The 21267-nt window shown below is 36.7% G+C and overlaps 1 protein-coding gene across 1 annotated transcript in view; it reads right to left on the bottom strand.

Moving 5' to 3' along the window:
- Positions 1-21267, bottom strand: part of LOC129748265 (homocysteine S-methyltransferase-like) — a 43750-nt gene that overhangs the window by 1944 nt on the left and 20539 nt on the right. Inside the window, exon 2 of the mRNA XM_055742805.1 lies at positions 8536-9119. Within this exon, the coding sequence (XP_055598780.1) occupies positions 8536-9033 (498 nt within the window). The 5' untranslated portion in view covers positions 9034-9119. The remainder of the gene's footprint in view (positions 1-8535; positions 9120-21267) is intronic.

The raw sequence follows: 21267 nt of genomic DNA on the forward strand, positions 1-21267 counted from the left end.
TGCTTTCAAATAACGTAGCCTTCATTAAATTGTATATTTAAAGCAATCAAAATAACTTTTTCGCCCTCTGAAAAATTGATCTGTTGTAATTTCTAAAATCGAATCAGAAATAATTTCGAAAAATATTCACAACCATAACGAGTAGCAACATCAAAATTTTGGAAAAATCACCTTAATCCTATCCTGATTATTTAACTTAAAACGATAATTTTAATGTATCTGAATATTGATACCCCATAAGCATTCCAAATTGCCCGGTTTCAACCGAGCTTGCCCAGATTTTCAAAGAAAAAAAAAATGGGAAATGCCTGGTCCTGTCCGGTTTCCCAGATGTCGAGGAAAACGTCCCGGTTTCATTCATATTTTTTTTTACGAAATTCCAAATTTTCAACTTGTTTTAACGTAATAAATTTTCATGCATTTTTTTTAATTGTGAGATAAGATTTAGACGTCGCTGATCTGCCTGGAAAAAAATCATTTTTCCTGTATTTATTTTTCAGCTTTTCTGGCTTTTATTTTGGCTGAAGTTGCCCACATATTACACGGTTTTGAGTTTTAAATATAAAACCCAATGTCCGGATTTAACCCGGCCTGGATACACACAAAAAAAATTGGAAAGCTTACTTCATAATTAACTCGTTGAAAAGTGAAATTTAGTAAATGAAATTTGAATACAAAATTCCAAAGCTAAGAAATGAGAATTTCAAATTGTTGTTTGATAGCTTTTCAAACTCGAATCAGCGGAATGAATGACGAAAAGTTTCAATTCTGAAAATCTATTTGAAAACTTAATCACAGGCTAATGTTATCCAAAACTGAATTGATCTTTACTCCTCGGAGCAGCTTTTTTATAATTAAATTGAACGTACTTATTTAAAACATAAATTTTGAACAAAGTTTCAGTAACGGATTTTTCTTTCATTTTTGTTTTAGAGTTAATCACCGTTGATTTATTTTTATTCATTTTTGTTTCGAAACTTATAAAGTATCCTTGAGCTGATTTTGCCAGTTAAAATGTACTTATTCTTTATTATTTGTCACGAATTTGCAATGAAGGCTACCGAATCGCATTATTACAGATTTATACTGGTCAAACTACAGATTTTTTTTCCAGTAATCTATGCTTTAGCAAGCATTGATGAATGATCTACAATGGCACAATGGGGCTGTTCATTAATGATGTCACGCAAAATTTGGAAAAAAATTACCCCCCCCCCTCCCCCCTCTGTCACATATTGTCACAAATTCCGTAACCCCCCTTTTGTATTACGTCACGTTTCCCTAACCTCCCCCCCCCCTTCTGGAGTAAAATTTTCAATTCAAAAATGTTGCTTTTTTAAATTCATCGGTTTTATTCAAAGAATTGAAAAAAAGGTTACTCACATTTAACAAGCCTTTAATCATTGCTTAAAACACATTTCAATCATGAGTCCAAGGACGTTGATGATTTTCCATATCAATGGCCGGGAAAGTCGAGGCAGTAGCTACAGTATCAGCGACGATGTTGAAACCATCCAAATCTAGTTCTTCTTCTTCAATCCATTCGCAATTCAAATCTTCTCCACAGGTTAGAATAGCCGAGCAATCATGTTCACGTTTTGCCACAATTTTAGTGGAACATACTTTCGTGAGTGTTGCAGTGAAAGTGTTCTTGTGAACTTTCTTATGCTCGTAAAATTTTCCAAAAGTGATTACGTGAGTATTATTATTCATTGAATGAATGAATGGTGCAAGTATAGTTTTATGTAATTAAGGATAAAATTATTTGTTATTGTTTTGCTGATTTTTTGTAATGATAAGTGATGTCACGCTCAAGCAGACCCCCCCTCCCCCATGTCACAAATTGTCACAAAAATCGAAACTCCCCCTCCACCCCTAACGCGTGACATCATTTATGGACGGCCCCAATGGGGAAAAAAAGTGTACAAACGGCGAAGAAATTCAATATTTTCGTCCTACATGACCCAAATCCATGAAATTATACTTTCCTTTTGTGAAAATATCCGGAAAATCGATTGGACATAGCTTTAAACGCCGCACAAGCTTACGAACGGAGAAATAGTGCTTTTTTAACCCCTAATTCCCCTATATTTTGTAAACATTCCAGAAAAACACTGATTCGAACCAGAGAATTTTGAACGAAAACAGACCTATCATGTGTAATTTTTTCTGAGGAATCGAATAAAGCTGTTTTGGCCACCGCACGCTTCAGAAAATGGAGTTATGGCTATTTTTACCCTCAATTCTCCTATATTTTTCAATAATTTCAGAAAAAGACTTGAAAACTTCGAACCAAATGGGTTGTTTCTTGTGTGGTTTTTTTTCCGAGAAATCGAACGAAGGCTGTTTGAGCCACCGAACGTTTCGAAAAATGGAGTATTGGCTGTTTTACCTTCAAATCCCCTCAATTTTTCAAATTGTTAAGAAAATGCATGTTCGCAATGCATGACTTGAAAATTTTGAATCTTTTGGGACGTATCTTGTGTGATTTTTTCCGAGGAGTCCAATAAAGGCTGTTTGAGCCACCGCACGCTTCAGAAAATGGAGTTATGGCTGTTTTTACCCTCAATTCCCCTACATTGTTCAATGATTTCAGAAAAAGTATGTTTGGACTTGAAAATTTTGAACCAAGTGGGTTGTATCCTGATTGTATCCCATTTACCCGAAAACCATTGCCCAGAATGAATTTTTCCCAGAATGACAAATACCCGAAATCAAACCCCAGAATGAACCATTTCTCAGAAAAAAATTTACCAGAATGCACCATTTACCAGAATTTTTTTTCCCAGAATGGACCATTTCCCAGAATTTTTTTCCCCAGAATGGAACATTTTTTTTCCTCTTGTATTTTTATTTGTTTTTTTTTTTCTAATGAATTCTTGTAAATTTCATATGATTCGAAATTCATTTTTTCAAAATGATTTTTTTAAATGAAACTACAACTTTGAAATTTTCCAACTAAATTTATTTTAGAACCAATATTGTGCTTTGTTTATGGTTTATGGAACTTTAATTGATTCAATGCTTACCATGGTCGTTTAAAAAACCGTTTTGGTATCCGACTCCTCACGCTGCGCGTTCGAACTTGAAAGACGTTTTGTCCTTCACGCTGTCGCGTGGCGGAAGGGGCTAAGGGATCACCCCTAGCTTTCACGCAGACCTAGGAAGCCCCGGCAGACCTAGACCAATGTAATGGGGCCGCCGCTTCCGACGGCGGGTCGGCGGCCACCTCGGATTTGGGAGCTTCGGCGGCTTTGTGCCACCTCAGCCCCTTCATCCTCGTTGGTTGCGGCTTTGCCGCAAAAGAATTAAGCTATGAAACCCCATTTTTTTGTAACAATTCCTTTTTTTTATTAGTTTCTAGTAGGGATAAATGTTTTCAATTTTCTGGGAAATGGTTCTTCTGGCGAAAAAATTTCTGGTAAATGGTTCATTCTGGTGAAAAAATTTCTGGGAAATGGTACATTCTGGCGAAAATTTTTCTGGGGAATGGTTCGTCTGGGGAATGGTTCTTTCTGGCGATTGGAATTCTGGGGATTTTTCATTCTGGGCAATGGTTTTCGGGTAAATGGAGTACAACCTTGTATCCTATGTAAATTTTTCCAAGAAATCCAACGAAGCCCATTTAACCAACCGCACGGATTGGAATTACCCTCAATTTTCCTACATTTTTCAAATAGCTCAGAAAAAGCATGTTAGGACTTGAAAATTTTGAACCAAACGAGACTTATCTTATGCCTTTTTTCCGAGGAATCCAATAAAGGCTGTTTGAGCCACCGCACCCTTTGAAATATGAAGTTATGGCTGTTTTTACCCTCAATTCTCCTTCATTTTTTTCTGAAATCATAGAATAATGCAGAGGAATGAAGGATAAAAAAAGCCATAATTCCAAATTTACAGGCATGCGGTGGCTCAAATAGCCTTTGTTGGATTCCTCGGAAAAAAGGCATAAGATAAGTCTCGTTTGGTTCAAAATTTTCAAGTCCGAAAATGCTTTTTCTGAGCTATTTGAAAAATGTAGGGAAATTGAGGATAAAACAGCCATAACTTCTGTTCCCAATCCGTGCATTGGCTCAAATAGGCTTCGTTGGATTCCTTGGAAAAATATACATAGGATTATATCCATTTGGTTCAAAATTTTCAAGTCCGAATAAGCTTTTTCCTGAATTAATTGAAAAATATAGGGAAATTGAGGGTGAAAACAGTCATAACTCCATTTTCTGAAGCGTGCGGGGGCCAAAACAGCTTTCATTCGATTCCTCAGAAAAAATTACACACGATAGGTCTGTTTTCGTTCAAAATTCTCTGGTTAGAATCAGTGTTTTTCTGGAATGTTTACAAAATATAGGGGAATTAGGGGTTAAAAAGGCACTATATCTCCATTCGTAAGCTTTTGCGGCGTTTAAAACTATGTCCAATCGATTTTCCGGAAATTTTCACAAAAGGAAAGTATAATTTCATAGATTTGGGTCGTGTAGGACGAATGATATTGAATTTCTTCGCGGTTTGTACACTTTTTTCCCCATTGTGCAATGTATTGAATTTCATCCTTCATTAAATTAGACGTACAATTCTGAATTCTGATTCTGAAGACACGCTTGCATGATGTCATGAGTTTTAAAAATTCTACCAGTTGTCTGGAGAATTATTTTTGAAGATAAGAATGTTTGGCTGGATAAATTTTAGTTGAATTGGGCCTTATACTTTTGGATTTTAGAAAATATTAGCTAAATCTGGGAAAGTTCATAAAAAAGATGATAATAAAAAAAAACCATTTACTTTGTTATTTTATAAGCTCTTCTTTGCAAAGAAATTATAAATATTCTGCTTACGTTAATATGATAAAATCTTTGGATTTTAAATTTTCTTGACTCGATATTTGCCATCGCATTAAATCGCCATGTTAAAAGAATTAACGCTCCAGCAAAGAACCCATTTATTTGATGGGAATCAGAAACAAATTTAAAAGAAATTTCCTAGAGAGAAAAAAAGAGAGAAAGTTATTTCCGTAAAACCCATGTTCATTATTGATTCATAATTTATTTTTTAAATTTAAAACCAAATCAATCAAGTTTTTGGCTCTTCCGACTTGTTCTATTACATTGGAAAACCTCTCCCACTTTACAATGAGATGGTGCTAACATATTAAATGTAGAATACAACTCGAACCTTTTGAATAGACATTTAACATTCGGGAGGGATAATTGACTTCAAATGTTTTATTAAAATATTCGAGGACTTAAAAAACCTTTAAATATGATACTGCTGTATAGCTAAAGTTGGAAATAAGTACCTAACATTTCCAAACAATTTTAAAACTTCATCACAAGCCTATTTTACGAAAAAGTTATTTAACTATTAAAGAATGGAAGCTGTGAAAACGAAAATAGATTTGAAAAATTACTACACTGCCGGCCAAAAGTTTGGTACCACCCCCTCAAAAACATTAAAAAATTAGATCGGTCATATCTCAGCCATCCTATTACATATTGGAATTGTTTTGATCTCCAATCCGATTTTGATTAGCCAATCCGATCTGCAATAACTTGTAAGACAACTAAGTAATGGTCAAAACAAATTTGCATTTTTTTAACGGTCGGACTATTTGGTGAAAATCAAGTTCTAAAGAAGTTAATCTTCAAAAATATTTCAACTCAATATCCACACTCATTAGCTTTCAAATCAGCTTACAAGATAAAAAATACGTTGTTGGTAACAGAGATACGCGTGAAATAAAAATGCATGTTTTAGAACAATGATCCCAAACTTTTGGCCGTTACACCATACTACGGAGTGAAACTTTTGGACGATGACTTAAGCAGCTATTTTATATATTTTAAGGTCATTGAAAATTTTTCGCACAAAAATAAATAAATGTTTTTTTAATAGGTATGTAAAAAAATTCGAATAGATGATCAGGTTTGGGTTTTAAGTTCGGTTTTTGAAAAATGTCAAAACTTTAAGCTAAATTTAAGTCATACCAACTCAATATTAACATTTTGTCAAATACGTACAAAGAAGGTTTTGCTCACGATCTCTTGAATGTGTTCAAAAGAATTCCAATATAAGGGATAAGATGGCTGAGACATGCCCGATAAAAAAATTTCATGTTTTTAAGGGGGCCCAAACTTTTGGCCGGCAGTGTATTTACTCCAACACATTGAGGAACAGTGGAATCCCTAAATTTTTCGCGAACAAGGAGGTTCCAATGACTTAGGAACTCTAGAAATCTTATTTGAGTATTTTAAGTTGAAATCTAGTTTAAGATTTAGACATAAACAAAATATGATGTTTAAAAAGCAGAAATTACCGACAAATGCTGAAAAATTGCAGTATAAACTCTTATTTTTTCCAAAAATGAAATTAATTGGAATTTATTCACAGATTCAATATTGAAAATAGAAATATAAAATTATAAAGGATATGAATAAATTGTCCTCATTTATTTGAAAATCGGTAACGAAGTTCTGGAGTTAAATCTACAACAAACTTCGTCATTCAGATCAAAATAGAAACCCTCCTACGAGGCCGGATTAAATCTAATTCGCTCTGGAGTGTCAATATGACACTATTGGAAGTTTGGCAGCTTGTAAAATTCTTCGGGTGCATCCAAATAATACAATTTCTCAAATCCTCAATGAATTCTTGAAATCTTTAATTTTGCATCATTACCTTGTTTTTGTACGCTCCCTTAAAGACCAGGAAAAAAAGATTCCTAATCAGACCTTGAATGTTAATTTGACACCCTTTGCATAAAACTGCTATATCTCTTTTTTTCTCAACCGATTTTTACAAAATTAATAGTTTCGAAAACCTCGTAATGTAACTCAAATATGGTTCTCAGACAGTATTCACTTAAAACTCTTCAGTGTTACGTTATTCATAGTCTAAGTCCGAAAAAACATGCTTCGGAAATAAAGTCAGTAAATCAGCTACGGAATATTCAATAATAATTTCACTTTGTGTCCAAGAAAGCTGAGGTTACAAGCTATACATTGGACATAAGTATATATTTTTTTGAATTTTTTTTAAGATCATAACCACTAAAAATGTAAAAAAGTGGTGTGAAAACCGTTCTTTTCAATCAATGAATCGTCAAAAAGTCATACCATATAAATTTTGAAAACAGGATTGGAAAGCTGACGTTATTTGGCACATATTCGCATTCTTAGATTTTCAAAATACGAAGCACGGATTTTTTGGACGAATTTTCAAAGGAAGATGTTTTTCGAACTTTTTCGTAAATTTGCAATTGCACTTAAATTTTCTTGCTTTGTACGAATTCTGTACAAAACGCAAGATAAACGAATTATGTAAAAAAAAGCAAGATATCTGTTATAAATTTATATTCACTGGAAAGGTAATTTCATACCGATTCTAGCGGTGTACCGTGAAACGGGGTAAGATTGATTTTAACGAGTTTTCTCGATCATAAAAGATACAAAACATTTTCATAATATTAACAAACGCTAAAATAAACTAGGGCAATTCTTGTGTCAAGGCCGAACAACAATTAAAATCGAAAGATGGACTATGACGCTGCATAAATTAAGGGGCTAAAATTTTTGAAATAACATAGAAAATTTTAACTACAAATAAAAATTTTGCCATATTTTAAATCTCTAGACCGTCGCACTAATCCTCTTTAATTTTTTCCTTCAAAATTTAACATTTGATAGTGTTTTAAGCCTTTTGTCCTAGACTTGCTTTCTCTTGGAAAACGTCCCTTTTTTAAATAACAAAAATTTACCTCAATATATAACAAAAACTAAACCAAAACTATAAATTTACTAATGAAAAATGTTAAACTCTCACATAAATCAATCTGCTGCTTCTAAACGCTTTGAATTCTTCAGGAAGGGGGGTGTTTGTTAGCAAGCCGTTGAAAAAATCGATATTTCAATATTTTTAAATTACATTTTGACTTACATTTGAAATTTTCTAAAACAAACCAAGTTTAAGCCAATTTGAAACTCAACATGTAGGTTTTTAAACGTAGAAAAAAGGTTTTATATTTTAACATCAGACTTAGTTATTGATCATTACGTGGAAAAAAATCATGTTGATCAAAGCTACGGTAAGTAACGGTAATGTAATTACCGTAAGCTTTGCTGCGATACTTCAGATGTGTCGGTTGAGAAACAAGGGAGATAAAAAATGATGTTTTAAAAGCAAAAACTACCGACAAATGCTGAAAAATTGCCGTACAAATTCTCAATTTTCCAAAACTGATTTCAATCGGTAAATTATTCACAGATTCAACATTGAAAATAAAAATAGGTGTAAAAAATACCAAAAAAGAATGTCCTAATTGATTTGAAACCCTCATTCAGGGGTAGAGGGCAAAAAGGGTCGACTGCTCCTCGAACACCATGTTTATAAAGTCTCTTTTTATACCCTCCGAACAACATATTCGAAATTTAAAACACTAAGTTCGGAGTTTTTGATTGCTTGTTTTTAAAACTTGGATAAGGTAGGTACATATCCATAATTCTCTAGCACTTGTCTAATTGTGAAATCATGAACCGTACTCACCTTACAGGGAATCGTTTCGATGCCCAGCACATCCACGCCAACTTCCAGACAAGCATCGATTCGATTCCGGTGCCATTTCTGGATCGTATCTGGGGAAACGTAATCCGCATAGTCTCCGGTATACTCTGATCCATCATTCAAATGTGCTCCATACGGTCCAATAGAAGCCACAATCAGTGGAACCTCCCTTACATTATTTTCCGCCAAATACCGTGCCCTAGCTTTGTGGGCCAACTTCACAGTCGATTTGATCAACTGTAGTCCAGCATCCTCACTGAGATCCAGGAACTCCATGTATCCCTCAACACTGGCCTGGTACGTATTGGTCATGATATAATCTGCTCCGGCTTCCAGAAAATCCAGATGAGTTTTGTAGACTGCATTAGGGTTGGTGGCATTGAACCTGGCACTCCACAGTGGGTCTCCATCGATGTGTTTGCCCACATGAACCGCAAGCTGGGTTGAAAATCCTCCGTCCAAAACAACGACACGATCCATGATTTTCAATATAATACTTTTGTTGATTCCCTTAGCACTTCAGAGCTAGTTTCAAACAACCTTCCCAATCGACGTTAGAACACGAACTGCAAGGAAAGAGAGAACAGGTTCAGCTTTTGATTTTAAATTAAACGAGCCGGACTGTAACTGGAATAGTTCCTTATCAGCTAGGCATGTAAGGGTACAGGAGGACTGAGCAAGCACCGATTGCTGTCAATCAAAATGATCGGAAAACGACGACGGTGAAGCAACTAACTCCTTCACCTTCGCCGAACACCCCCTCCCTTTCTGAGCCAGCCAGGTTTTGAATGATGATGATAATAAGGAACACTATTATCACACTACAATGTAAAGGCCCTGACCGAGAAGAGAGTAAAGTTTGCATAACAGATTCGTCGCTGTAACAATAAAGGATCCGAACCGGGATTGTGCGTCGTGCTACACTATTATAAATAAGTTTAGTTTTATTGTTTTATTATTGAATTCATTCCGAACAAATTTGAGAATTCTCATTGTTAACAAAAAAAGTTTCATGTCATAATTTTCACAAGTTATAGGAAAAAATTCGCCTAAATTGACTGTTGTTTTACATTACGGAAGCATTACAAATTTTATTAAAAGCAGGGTCAAAACTTATTTCAAAACAAGAAGGTATTTTTGACTGTGTGGCAACGACATATAGAATACTGTCACTGGGATACTGTTTCATGTAATATGTGGCGACTTATCCAGTAGTTTTCAGATACGTCAAATCATATTCCTGTCTATTGGAAATCAATGAGGTTGTATCTAGGAGGCTGAGAAAATTGGTCAAGGTCAATTATAACATTCAGAGTTCAGAATTGTTTTAAGTTCGAAATGGTTTTAGTCCGAAACGGTTCTGATTTCTTGATGTTGTTTTTGCACTTTTTGACCTCCTCTCTCTCGAGAAGTAGCGTAGTTGATTTTTTCGCATATAAATACAATAGACTCAACTACATGATTATTTTTACGCAATCAACTATTAATAAAATGGATTCAACTGTAATGGTCGAATTGATTTGACTGTAAATATGATGGATTCAACTATAAAGCTGTAAATTAATTTAGGCATTCGACTATAAATATATTTGATTCAACTACTCTGATTGACCTTACACAATTGACTATGAATATCAAAGAATCAACTGTAATGGCATTATTGATTCAATCGTTAATATGATAGATTCAACTAAATTTGTATGTTTGATTTTAGGCATTCAACAATAAATATATTTGATTCAACTTTACATTCCTGGTTGACTTCTCACATTTAACTATGTATAAATACGATAGATTCAATATGATAAATTGAATTACAATTGTATGATTGATTTAGATATTCAACTATAAATATAATAGATTCAACTATACATTTCTGGTTGACCTCTAAAATTAAAGTTTAAATATGATAGATTCAACACTAGTGATATAATTGATTCAACTGTAAATATGATAGATTCAACTACAAATTTATGATTGATTCTAGGCATTGAATTATAAATATAGTAATGAAACTATATTTTTATGATTGATTGTGTGATACTTGAATACTATAGTGTTCATCCTTGTTCATCAGCAACAATTATAAAAAATCGTAAGTATGAGACCAATACATGCTTCCTGAAGCGATCGTAGTGCTGTTTTTTGAGCTCAGCCGGCAGTTCCTGCCAAGCAAGCGCTCTCCGGCGATGGGGAAACATTTTCCTCTACCAGTTCCTGGCAGCGGTCGTGTAGTAGGTAGACAGTTCCTGGGCTTGGGAAAGGTACACCTATTTGCCTCATCTAGACTGTTGAGAGGCGCTGTGTGCCGATTGGAAAGTTCGTTTATATGGCAGTGTGATTCCAATCTAGTAAAAGATGTATCAATTGCGTTTCTTTACAAATTACTTGCTGACCCGGTGTTCTTTGCAACACCTTTTAAATTATTTTAATTTTTATCAGTAGGTATGTACGTCAAATTCAAATTTCAAAATTGTTATTTTTTAATGGAAGCTGTATTCTCAGCTTCAAACTGCAATACTTGAACGATTTTTTTTCTGTTTTCAAAACCTTATCTAAAATTTGTGTTTCCAATCATTGTTTAAATTCTCAAATTAGTACTCTGCCTTTATTTGCTTCAAAAGCACATAAGTTATGCAAAAATATATGTTTTACTCGTATAGTATCGCCCTCCTCATCTCCGTCAATTGTAGACTTACTTATTTACTTAATAGTCCTGCGTCGATTCTCCGGCGCATAGGGTCGTGGTAAGAGAACTCCAAATATAGAGCAGGGTTTCAAATTAACATAGACACCTTTTTTGTAACTAAATAGCATTACATGCATTATTTGGCTTTATTTGCTTCATTTGTCATGCGAAAAAAAAAGTATAAAAGCCTTCCTCTTTCTATCGTCTTCCCTCTGACAGAAGGGATAGATGCATTATATGAGTACAGTAGTTTTTCGATTTTATCACTATTCGATTTTATCAATACTCGCCAAATTCACGCTCGATTTTATCACGGTTATGGTTTCGATTTTATCACGCTTTTTAGAAATCATTCAGAAATTATTGTTAGGACCTTAATTTTCGTTCAAAAGCCTAGAACGTTTTTTTATGATATTTTTTATGGTTTATGGTATGGTATAAGTATTCAATAATATGAAAATACCATTGAACTGCTTACTTTAGCTGTATAGTGTTTAAAAAATCATCATATGGATTTTAAAAACACTTGTAATAATCGACATAAGTATTTCAACGTCACACTAATGCTAGAGTTTTTATTTGTGCTTGGTTAGCAGCTCTAAAACAGTAAACTTTTTTGGTTATTTGAATCGTATAAGGATGTGGGTGAATTTAATCGTTTTTGACAAGAGATAAATATCTCTGATTTCTTTTTTATATAATTTGTTTTTTTGAAAGGGTTGCGTACGCAATCCTGATGGGACAGCTTTAAGTAATATCTGAATGGATAATTTTGGAAGATCAAAATGAAATTCTGCTAGCTTTGCCTTAAAATATGTTAAGAAGACTTAGATTTCTGTTTTTCTATATATGAAAAACAAAGGATTATCTGCCCATAAAGCAAATTTCGAGAAACACACTTTAAAAGTACAAGTTGAACAAATTTCAAAGTATTTTTTGAAAAAGTAAACTTTTTAGTTCATCAAAGGCGTGAAGATTAAAATATTGAAATTCGAAATATGCAGAAAAATTTTTTTGGTAAATTTTTCTTTAAATTCTTTTTCAAATCAACATAAGAGTTAACGACTGTTAAATTTCCATAAAAACTTAATAACTCACTTTAACTAGATGTAGACTATCAAATTGATATTGTACATGGTTTTATTTCAAGTAAAAATCTTAAAATTGCTATAGAGAAAAATTATTCGAACTGAAATCGATACTTTGTGTTTAAAAATCTTTGACAATTACATCTTATGTTCAAAATTTATTGATACAAAACTTTTCCACTACTGAAAACATTATAAATTATTGTTTAAAGACAATAAAAATACCTTTTTCCACTTTAATTTTTAGTTTCGCCAAATTCACGGTTTCGCCATATTCACGGTGAAATTTTTTTTGACCGTGATAAAATCGAGAAACCCCCCCTTCAGAAGGGGTCATCCAAAAATCTGAAAACATTTTTCATCCTTCCTGGACCTAATGAGTATCCATGGCAAATTTCAGACCTCTAGCTCTCAAGACGGCTGAGTCTATAGAGGACAAACATACAAACAAACATACAGATAATTGCTTTTTATATAAATAGATATGAGATAATTAAAATGGGAAGATTTTTGGGGCTTTGAAACTATTATAGAAACCATCTCTGGCCCGCAAAGCCCTCAGATGCAAAATTTCACGTTGATCGGTCCAGTAGTTTCTGAAACAGACAGAGAGACAAACATTCATTTTTATTTATATAGATTGGAACCGATTTGCCGTAACATTTCAAAAGGGCGAAACTAGCAGTTAACTAGAAACGAGAAAAAATCGTTTGAAATTTTCGGAACATCAAAGCAAATCCTTTTTAAAACATCAACAACATGTAATTTGACAAAAGTGCAATGCACAGAAAATTCTGAACCTCAACTTGGAAAAAATATTCGATTTCTCTCGATTAACAATTCTAGTAAAAACTAAGTTTAATGGCCGCTTTTTTTGGCAGCTGCCATTTCTACCGCCGCCGCAAAGAAAAATCAGTGATGTTGAAAAAATTTATATCGGCGGCGGTGCCTTTTGTGGACAGTGATTCCAGTGATGATTAAAAAAAAAAATACAGTCTGGAAATCAATTTCATTGTTATTTCTATTCAGTTCAGTGCATAATTTTGCTTCTTGTGTGTGAATATAAATTTAGAATCAACTGTAAGTTTCAATTCTAAGTACGCTCAAGCTTTTCCTTCATTGAATTGTTTTTACTATAAATGATGAAATTTATTGAAATTTTTCAGTTGTAAAGTTCAAATTTAGGTTATTCCAATTTTAAGATTTCAATTATGTTTTCGTGATCAGAAGTAGTTTTTTCATTTCCCCCTTGTTCCTGATTTTAAAGTTCGATTTTGTAATGGGAATCTCTTTTCTAAATGTGTGAATTTTAAAACATCTTGAGTATGACTTTCATGATGTTTAAAGATACCCTTTAAAGCAAAATTTTCAAAATCATTTTTTTTAAACTGAATAAAAAACTTGCAGTGCGAACGGACAAAACGATGGTATGTGATCACTCAGATATGCTCAGAAAACTCTTTTTGTATCTACCACTTCATAGTAGTTGGCCCGTGCCGAACAAAAAATTTGGTATGTGATGATAATGGTTCTAAATAAATTCGTTCCGCTAATTTTCACAATCTTTCATTTCTCCTAACTGAACTTAAATCTGTCCTTACCAAGAAGTACATCACTTTTCACCATTAAGGCTGATAAATCAAGTTGATAATATATTTTATGGAAAAACATGGATGTTTCCCAAGTATTTGAAATTTTCGTTTTAAATGCTTTCAATATTTTTCTCATTTGTGTTATATGACTATTCAAAATTTAAGTAAATCTTCATACGATAATTTCCTACTAAGAATGTGTTTTTTTAAATATATTTCGTTTCAATTTTTCAATGACCGCCACTGTGAATTAAAACGTCAAGTTGCCTTCCAAACAATCAAATGATTAACCTCTGGCGTGGAGAGAATTTTGATTTAATTATCACAATAAATCTCGCGTGAGCTTCCATTACGTCGCATAAAACAAAATGTAAACAAACAGTTTTATCAAAAAAAATTATAAAAAAACTTACAGAAACAAATCGCAACTTTTTCCCGTTTAGAATATTTCTAGAGTTTGTTTTGATTAGGTCGTATGAACCAATGTAAACAAAACTGAGTTATCTACTGCAAACGATTGACAAAGATGTAATCTATGATCGGTAAAAATTTGGTTTCATTTTATGAATGAATAACTTTTTCAAATTGATTTGAATTTAGGACGTATAATGACTTTCTTATTTTTGAGTGCAATTTGGTTTTTGTGTCGTTTCGCGCTTGCCGTGCATTGCCGGGATGCAAATGGTCGCAAAATAAACAGTTCGTCGAGTTGGTTATACGACGTTATGAATCATCGCGAAAAGTTCGGTTAGTGTTATTAATTTAAATTAAAGGAGAAAGAACTGTGCATGGGTGATACAAGCGATGATATAAGGGTGATCTGACGCTGCAAATTGGTCTCAGGTGAGTACAATAAAAAGCAATTTTCACTTTGTGAATAGCCATAGTAGTTTTTTTTGTCATTACAGAGGCAGCCAAAATAGTTTAAGGTTATGGATGCTTCTTGCACACCTCGATCGGCCAGGGGAGCCTCAGTTTGTTCCCGTAAATGTCCAAGCGGATTCCCAAAGGCCACATCCAGAAAGCAAAAATATCAGGCTCCCTTGAAAGGATAATTTCCGCGTTTAGGTTGAAGGATTTTTTGTTTATAGTATTCCCTCAATCTAATCCGAATGAATGATTGAAAATTTAAGGCAATCGAATCGGTTTTTGGAATCAAAATTATCGAGTGACCAAAGGACGTATGCGCCAAATGATAAATGCATTAGGTCGTAAGTACATCTTCATTGATTAAAAGTGAAATAACATCAATTTCTATCATGTCGTCATGTTCTGTATCCATTTTTACGTTGACTTATAAATTTACAGATAAACTGGACAAGCATTCATAAAATGAGAATTGAAAATGTGGTTCAGAACTTGAACATCGATTTTCTCAAAACATGTTCAGTGGCTCATACGAGAATTTAAAAATATTCCATATAAACACAAAAGTTTGCAAAACTTATATCAGGAAGTCGATTTTTAGCCCATTTTTTCTAACTACACTGTTCGATTTTTTCAATACTCCCCAAATTCACGCTCATTTTGATCACGGTTGTTGTTTCGATTTAATAACTCCTTTTTATAAATATGAGAAATAATTGGGAAATCGTTTAAAATATCTTTAAACTTAGTGTATTTTTGTTTATGATGTTTTTATGGTTTATTGTATGGTATATGCACATACTTTAATTTAAAAATGTCACTGAATTGCTTATACTTTTACTTTTCATTTAAGTTTCTTTCGGATTTTCAAACATTTGTATTAATCGACACAAGTGTTTCAACCTTACACTGCGAGGTGAGTTGATGCCTTCGTTACTTGAGCTTGGTAAACCGCTCATTAAGATCGACATTATGTCTTGTATGTATTGGTTGGTCATGCGAATCGTATAAAAATTTAGGTTGAAGTTACCAATCTTGAAAGACGATTGGTATTATCTGAACAGATAATTTATTTGATGAAGATGAAATTTTTTCTTACCTTGACTTGAATATGCGATAGTGCCTTTTCTGAATAGTATGAAAAAGGAAAAATTATCGATAAAATATTATGTTGTTTCGAGAAAACTTTATTTAAAGATTCTGAGTTGTGTATATACACACGTATTTAAAAAAAAAAAGTAAACTTATCATTTCATCAAATTCGCATTAGTTGGAAATTGACAAAAAGTCAAGGGACAGTTTTTTCGGTGCCATTTGCGTTGAATTTCGGCATTCAGTAAGATAACTCAGAATAAGCGGTAACGATTGATTTCCATTTATTTTTTTATTATTTACATAGTATTCCGTCTTACGACATAACTTGACGAACATAATTCCTAAAATTCACTCGGTTCATGGCAACCGTTCTCCAATTTCTCGGGCACCCCACGTTCGCCAGATCACGCTCCACTTGGTCTAACCACCTCGCTCGTTGCGCCCCCGCTCGTCTTGTTCCTACCGGATTCGTAGCGAACACCTGTTTTGCAGGACAGTCATCCGGCATTCTCGCAACATGTCCCGCCCAGCGTATCCGGCCAGCCTTCACCACCTTCTGAATACTGGGTTCGCCGTAGAGTCGCGCGAGCTCGTGGTTCATCCTTCGCCTCCACACTCCGTTCTCCTGTACGCCGCCAAAGATGGTTCTTAACACTCGTCGCTCAAATACTCCGAGTGTACGCAGGTCCTCCTCGAGCAATATCCATGTCTCGTGCCCGTAGAGAACAACCGGTCTAATAAGCGTCATATACAGGTTACACTTCGTGCGAGGGCTAAGTCTTCTCGACCGCAGTTGCTTGTGGAGTCCATAGTAGGCACGACTTCCGCTGATAATTCGCCTCCGGATCTCACGGCTGGTGTCATTGTCTGCGGTCACCAGTGAGCCGAGATAGACAAAGTCATCGACTATCTCCAGCTCATCGCCGTCGATCGTGACCTTGTTATTACTGGACAAGCGGGTTCGGTCGGTCTCGGATCCGCAGGCCAGCATGTACTTCGTCTTGGACGTATTAATCATTAACCCAATCCTTCCTGCTTCGCGTTTCAGTTTGCGGTAGATTTCCTCCACCGCCGCAGATGATCTGCCGACTATATCAATGTCATCGGCAAAGCAGATAAGTTGACTGGATCTGTTGAAAATCGTACCCCGCATTTCGCCCACCGCTCGTCGAATAACACCTTCTAGCGCCACGTTGAACATCATGCAGGATAGACCATCACCTTGTCGAAGCCCCCTGCGCGATTCGAATGAACTCGACAATTCACCCGAGATCCGCACACAGCACTGCGTTCCATCCATCGTCGCCTTGATCAGTCTGATGAGCTTCCCGGAAAAGCCGTTCTCGTCCATGATTTTCCATAGCTCGTTACGGTCGATCGTGTCGTATGCGGCTTTGAAGTCGATGAATAGATGGTGCGTAGGGACTTGGTGTTCCCGGCATTTTTGGAGGATTTGCCGTAATGTGAATATCTGGTCCGTCGTAGACCGTCCCTCCATGAAGCCGGCCTGATGACTTCCCACGAATCTGTTTGCTTGTGGCGTTAGGCGGCGGAGTAGGATTCGGGACAACACTTTGTAGGCGGCATTGAGGACAGTGATCGCTCGGTAGTTCTCACAGTCCAATTTGTCGCCCTTCTTGTAGATGGGGCATATTACCCCTTCCTTCCACTCCTCCGGTAGCTGTTCTATGTCCCAGATCCGGACTATCAACCGGTGTAGGCAATCGGCCAACCTGTCCGGGCCCATTTTGATGAGTTCAGCTGCGATGCCATCCTTCCCAGCCGACTTGTTTCTATTCAGCTGGCGAATGGCTTCCTTAACTTCACTCATCGTTGGGAGTGGCTCCTCTTCGTCGTTGGCTACGCCGGCGATGTACCTTCCCCCACCGTCTTGATCTCCTGCATGTGCGCCGTTCAGGTGTTCATCAAAGTGCTGCTTCCACCTTTTGATCACCTCACGATTGTCTGTCAGGATACCCCCGTCCTCATCCCGGTACATTTCGGCTTGCGGCACGAAGCCTTTGCGGGATGCGTTGAGTTTCTGGTAAAACTTTCGTGTTTCTTGGGAACGATGCAGCTGCTCCAGCTCCTCGAGCTCCTCCTCCTCCAGGCGGCGCTTTTTCTCCTGGAAAAGTCGGACTCGCTGCCTCTTCCGCTGTCGGTGATTTTCCACATTTCGACGGGTGCCTCTCTGCACTACTGCCGCCCGCGCGGCATTCTCTTCGTCCATCACCCTCCTACACTCCTCGTCGAACCAGTCGTTCCGTCGAGATCGCTCCACATAACCGATGACGTTCTCCGCAGCACTGTTGATGGCTGTCTTGATGGTATCCCAACAGTCCTCGAGAGGGGCTTCGTCAAGCTCGCCCTCTGCCGGCAGCGCTGCTTCGACCGATTGCGCGTAGTCTGCCGCGACCTCAGGTTGCTTCAGTCGCGCGATATTTAACCGAGGCGGGCGCCGGTTTCGCGTGTTGTTCACTACGGAGAGTTTTGGGCGCATCTTCACCATCACCAGATAATGGTCCGACTCGATGTTGGCGCCCCGACAGGATCTGACATCGATGATGTCCGAAAAGTGCCGGCTGTCGATCAAAACGTGGTCGATCTGTGATTGCGTTTGGTACGGTGATCTCCAGGTGTACTTGTGTGGTAGGCGGTGCTGAAAAAAGGTACTACGTACGGTCATTCGTTTGGAGGCGGCGAAATCAATAAGTCTGAGGCCGTTTTCGTTGGTCAGCTGGTGCACGCTGAACCTTCCAATTGTCGGTTTAAATTCCTCCTCCTGGCCGACCTGAGCATTGAAATCCCCGATGACGATCTTGATATCATGTTTTGGGCAACGGTCGTATTCACGCTCCAGCTGCGCGTAAAATTCGTCTTTGTCGTCACCGGTACTTCCGAGGTGAGGGCTGTGCACGTTGATGATGCTGATGTTGAAGAACCGGCCCTTGATTCTCAACCGGCACATTCGTGAGTTGATCGGCCACCACCCGATCACGCGCTTTTGCATCTTTCCCATCACTATAAAAGCTGTTCCAAGCTCGTGTGTGTTGCCGCAGCTCTGGTAGATGGCACGACCATCTGGATACGTTCGTACCGTGGAGCCCTTCCAGCATACCTCCTGCAGCGCTACGATGTCGAATTTGCGGCTCTTCAATTCGTTGGAGAGCACGTGGGTACTGCCCACAAAATTTAGAGATCGGCAGTTCCATGTTCCAAGTTTCCAATCGCTAGTCCCTTTTCGTCGCGTGGGTCTTTGCCGATTTCCATCCGAAATTTGTTGTTCGTTATTCGTTGCTTGTATTTTTTTTTAGTCACGGGCTCGCAAGGCCCGCAGCTAACCCCACTATCTCGCAGGAGGACCGTCGTGATGTTGCTGTTTTGGGTCCCGAACACCACCAGGACGTTGTTGCACTCCGCACGCCGCCCCTGACATGGAGAACAGACGCGTACGAAGCCCCCTAACTCATTCTGCATGCGACCAAAGCATCCACCGGGGTTGGGTACCCGATCTCCGCTAAGGTTGCTCGCACCCCAGCTAGCACCACGGGGAGGTAGAGAATCGGAGTTGCAGACAAGAGGTGATATGACCACTACCCGAAGGTTGGGTGTATGGGGTCTCGAGTTGCACATTGTCTACTTCACTAGCCAATTTCCATTTATAAAAGCATTATACTCACTCAAAGACACACTTAAATGGATTTAACACTATTTAATTGATATTTTACACGTTTATGCCTTGAAGAAATGTCGCAAGATTCCTTTGAAGAAGAGTATTATCAACTGAAGACGATTCTTTGTTTAAGATAAATTTCTATAAAAATATATAATCATCAAAACCGGCTGATACAATCCCTAGAAACTGCTTTAGACATTATAATTATTCATTAGAGTCAATTAAATCGCACCTTTTCAGATTTTTCCAGTTTAACAAAATTCACGGTTTTGCCATTTCCACGGTAAATTTATTTAAGCGTGATAAAATGAAAAAACTACACCATGTACACCAGTGCTCAACGTTTCATGAATTTATAAGTCATTTGACAAATTAAACTTCGATTTTCCCGATTTCTTTTTCTCTTATTTAGGTGATTTTTGAGTGTCAAAAACTTGCACCGCATGTTTGGCATATCAAGAAAATATATATGGTTGGTTTTTTGTAAGTAAACTTGATAATTTTCACTGCCACCTTCTATTGTGTTGTGAGCCTACTTGGTTGAATGATTCAACTGAATCAAAGCAATCGAAAGATTCCTTTGATTCAACTGCTACCTTAATAGTATCACAGTAACTTACTAAAACAAAATGAAAATTTGTGAGTTCATTAGCTTAGATCCCCGAACTATTCTGTTTAAAACGGATGTTCAAGACAATCGCAATCACTGGTGAAAATCCTATCACATCCTCAAGGCTAATTTCGGGCTTTTAATCACTAGGTGTAGATTTCCAAAGTACCGCTAACATCCTGCGTAGAGCAATTCAATAACAGAGGAAAATAAATCTAAATCTTAGATCCTTGAAGTGAGTGCCCTCACTTTATCAAAAACTCTCTGTCCGTTGACCCATTCGCACAGTGCGATAGAAAGGCTATTTTTGTTGCAAATTGCTACAATAAAATCTTTAGCGCAAGTTGCCAATCAGCCAAGGAGAGCACTCCTGGAGGGCGGCAGAATCCGTGCCGGTTCTGTTAAAAGAGGTTATCGGGATCAGAACACCGCACAAGAGCTACCACTTCTTGCTTGTATGTTTGTGCTGGCTGATGCAGCAAGAACTGATCCAGGCGTAACCGGATCCAGCAGGATTTTGAACCATACTCGAAACTGCTATCAGCAGCAACGTTGTTGTTTTCACGTGAAAGCTCACAATATTGCGGTTACTGGGAAAATTTCTAATCGAGCGACGGTAGCCTTCCGTGCGGTAGGCTAGCCGGAGCAGTAAACACAGTTAAAAAATTCACTCTTACTCACTAATTTCATTGAAAAGTTAAGAAGTAAATTCTTGAATCAATCTTCAAATCATTATTTTGCAAGAGAGGACAAAACATGAAGTCATCGGAATGAAATATTATTATTCTTAGTATTCATTGAGATTGAATTAATTACGAGCGTTAAAATCCCAGACAAAACAAAAAATATTGAACACTATTGAAAACACATTTTTCCATAGCCTGAGAATTAACGAATTTGGCATGACGAAGATTTTTGATGCGATAAATGCGTCTTTGATACTTTATATGCTGGTCGAATTCAATTATGTTGTCGTTAAAATGTAACAAATCGTATATGAGAAGTTAAAAAAAGGAGTTGTGTACGGATAATGATCTATTATAGGAAATAATACCATTCGCATCGCAAAAAAATGGACTGCGCACTCATAACTGCGA

This window comes from Uranotaenia lowii, chromosome 2 (genome assembly GCF_029784155.1).
Source record: "Uranotaenia lowii strain MFRU-FL chromosome 2, ASM2978415v1, whole genome shotgun sequence".
Classification (NCBI taxonomy): domain Eukaryota; kingdom Metazoa; phylum Arthropoda; class Insecta; order Diptera; family Culicidae; genus Uranotaenia; species Uranotaenia lowii.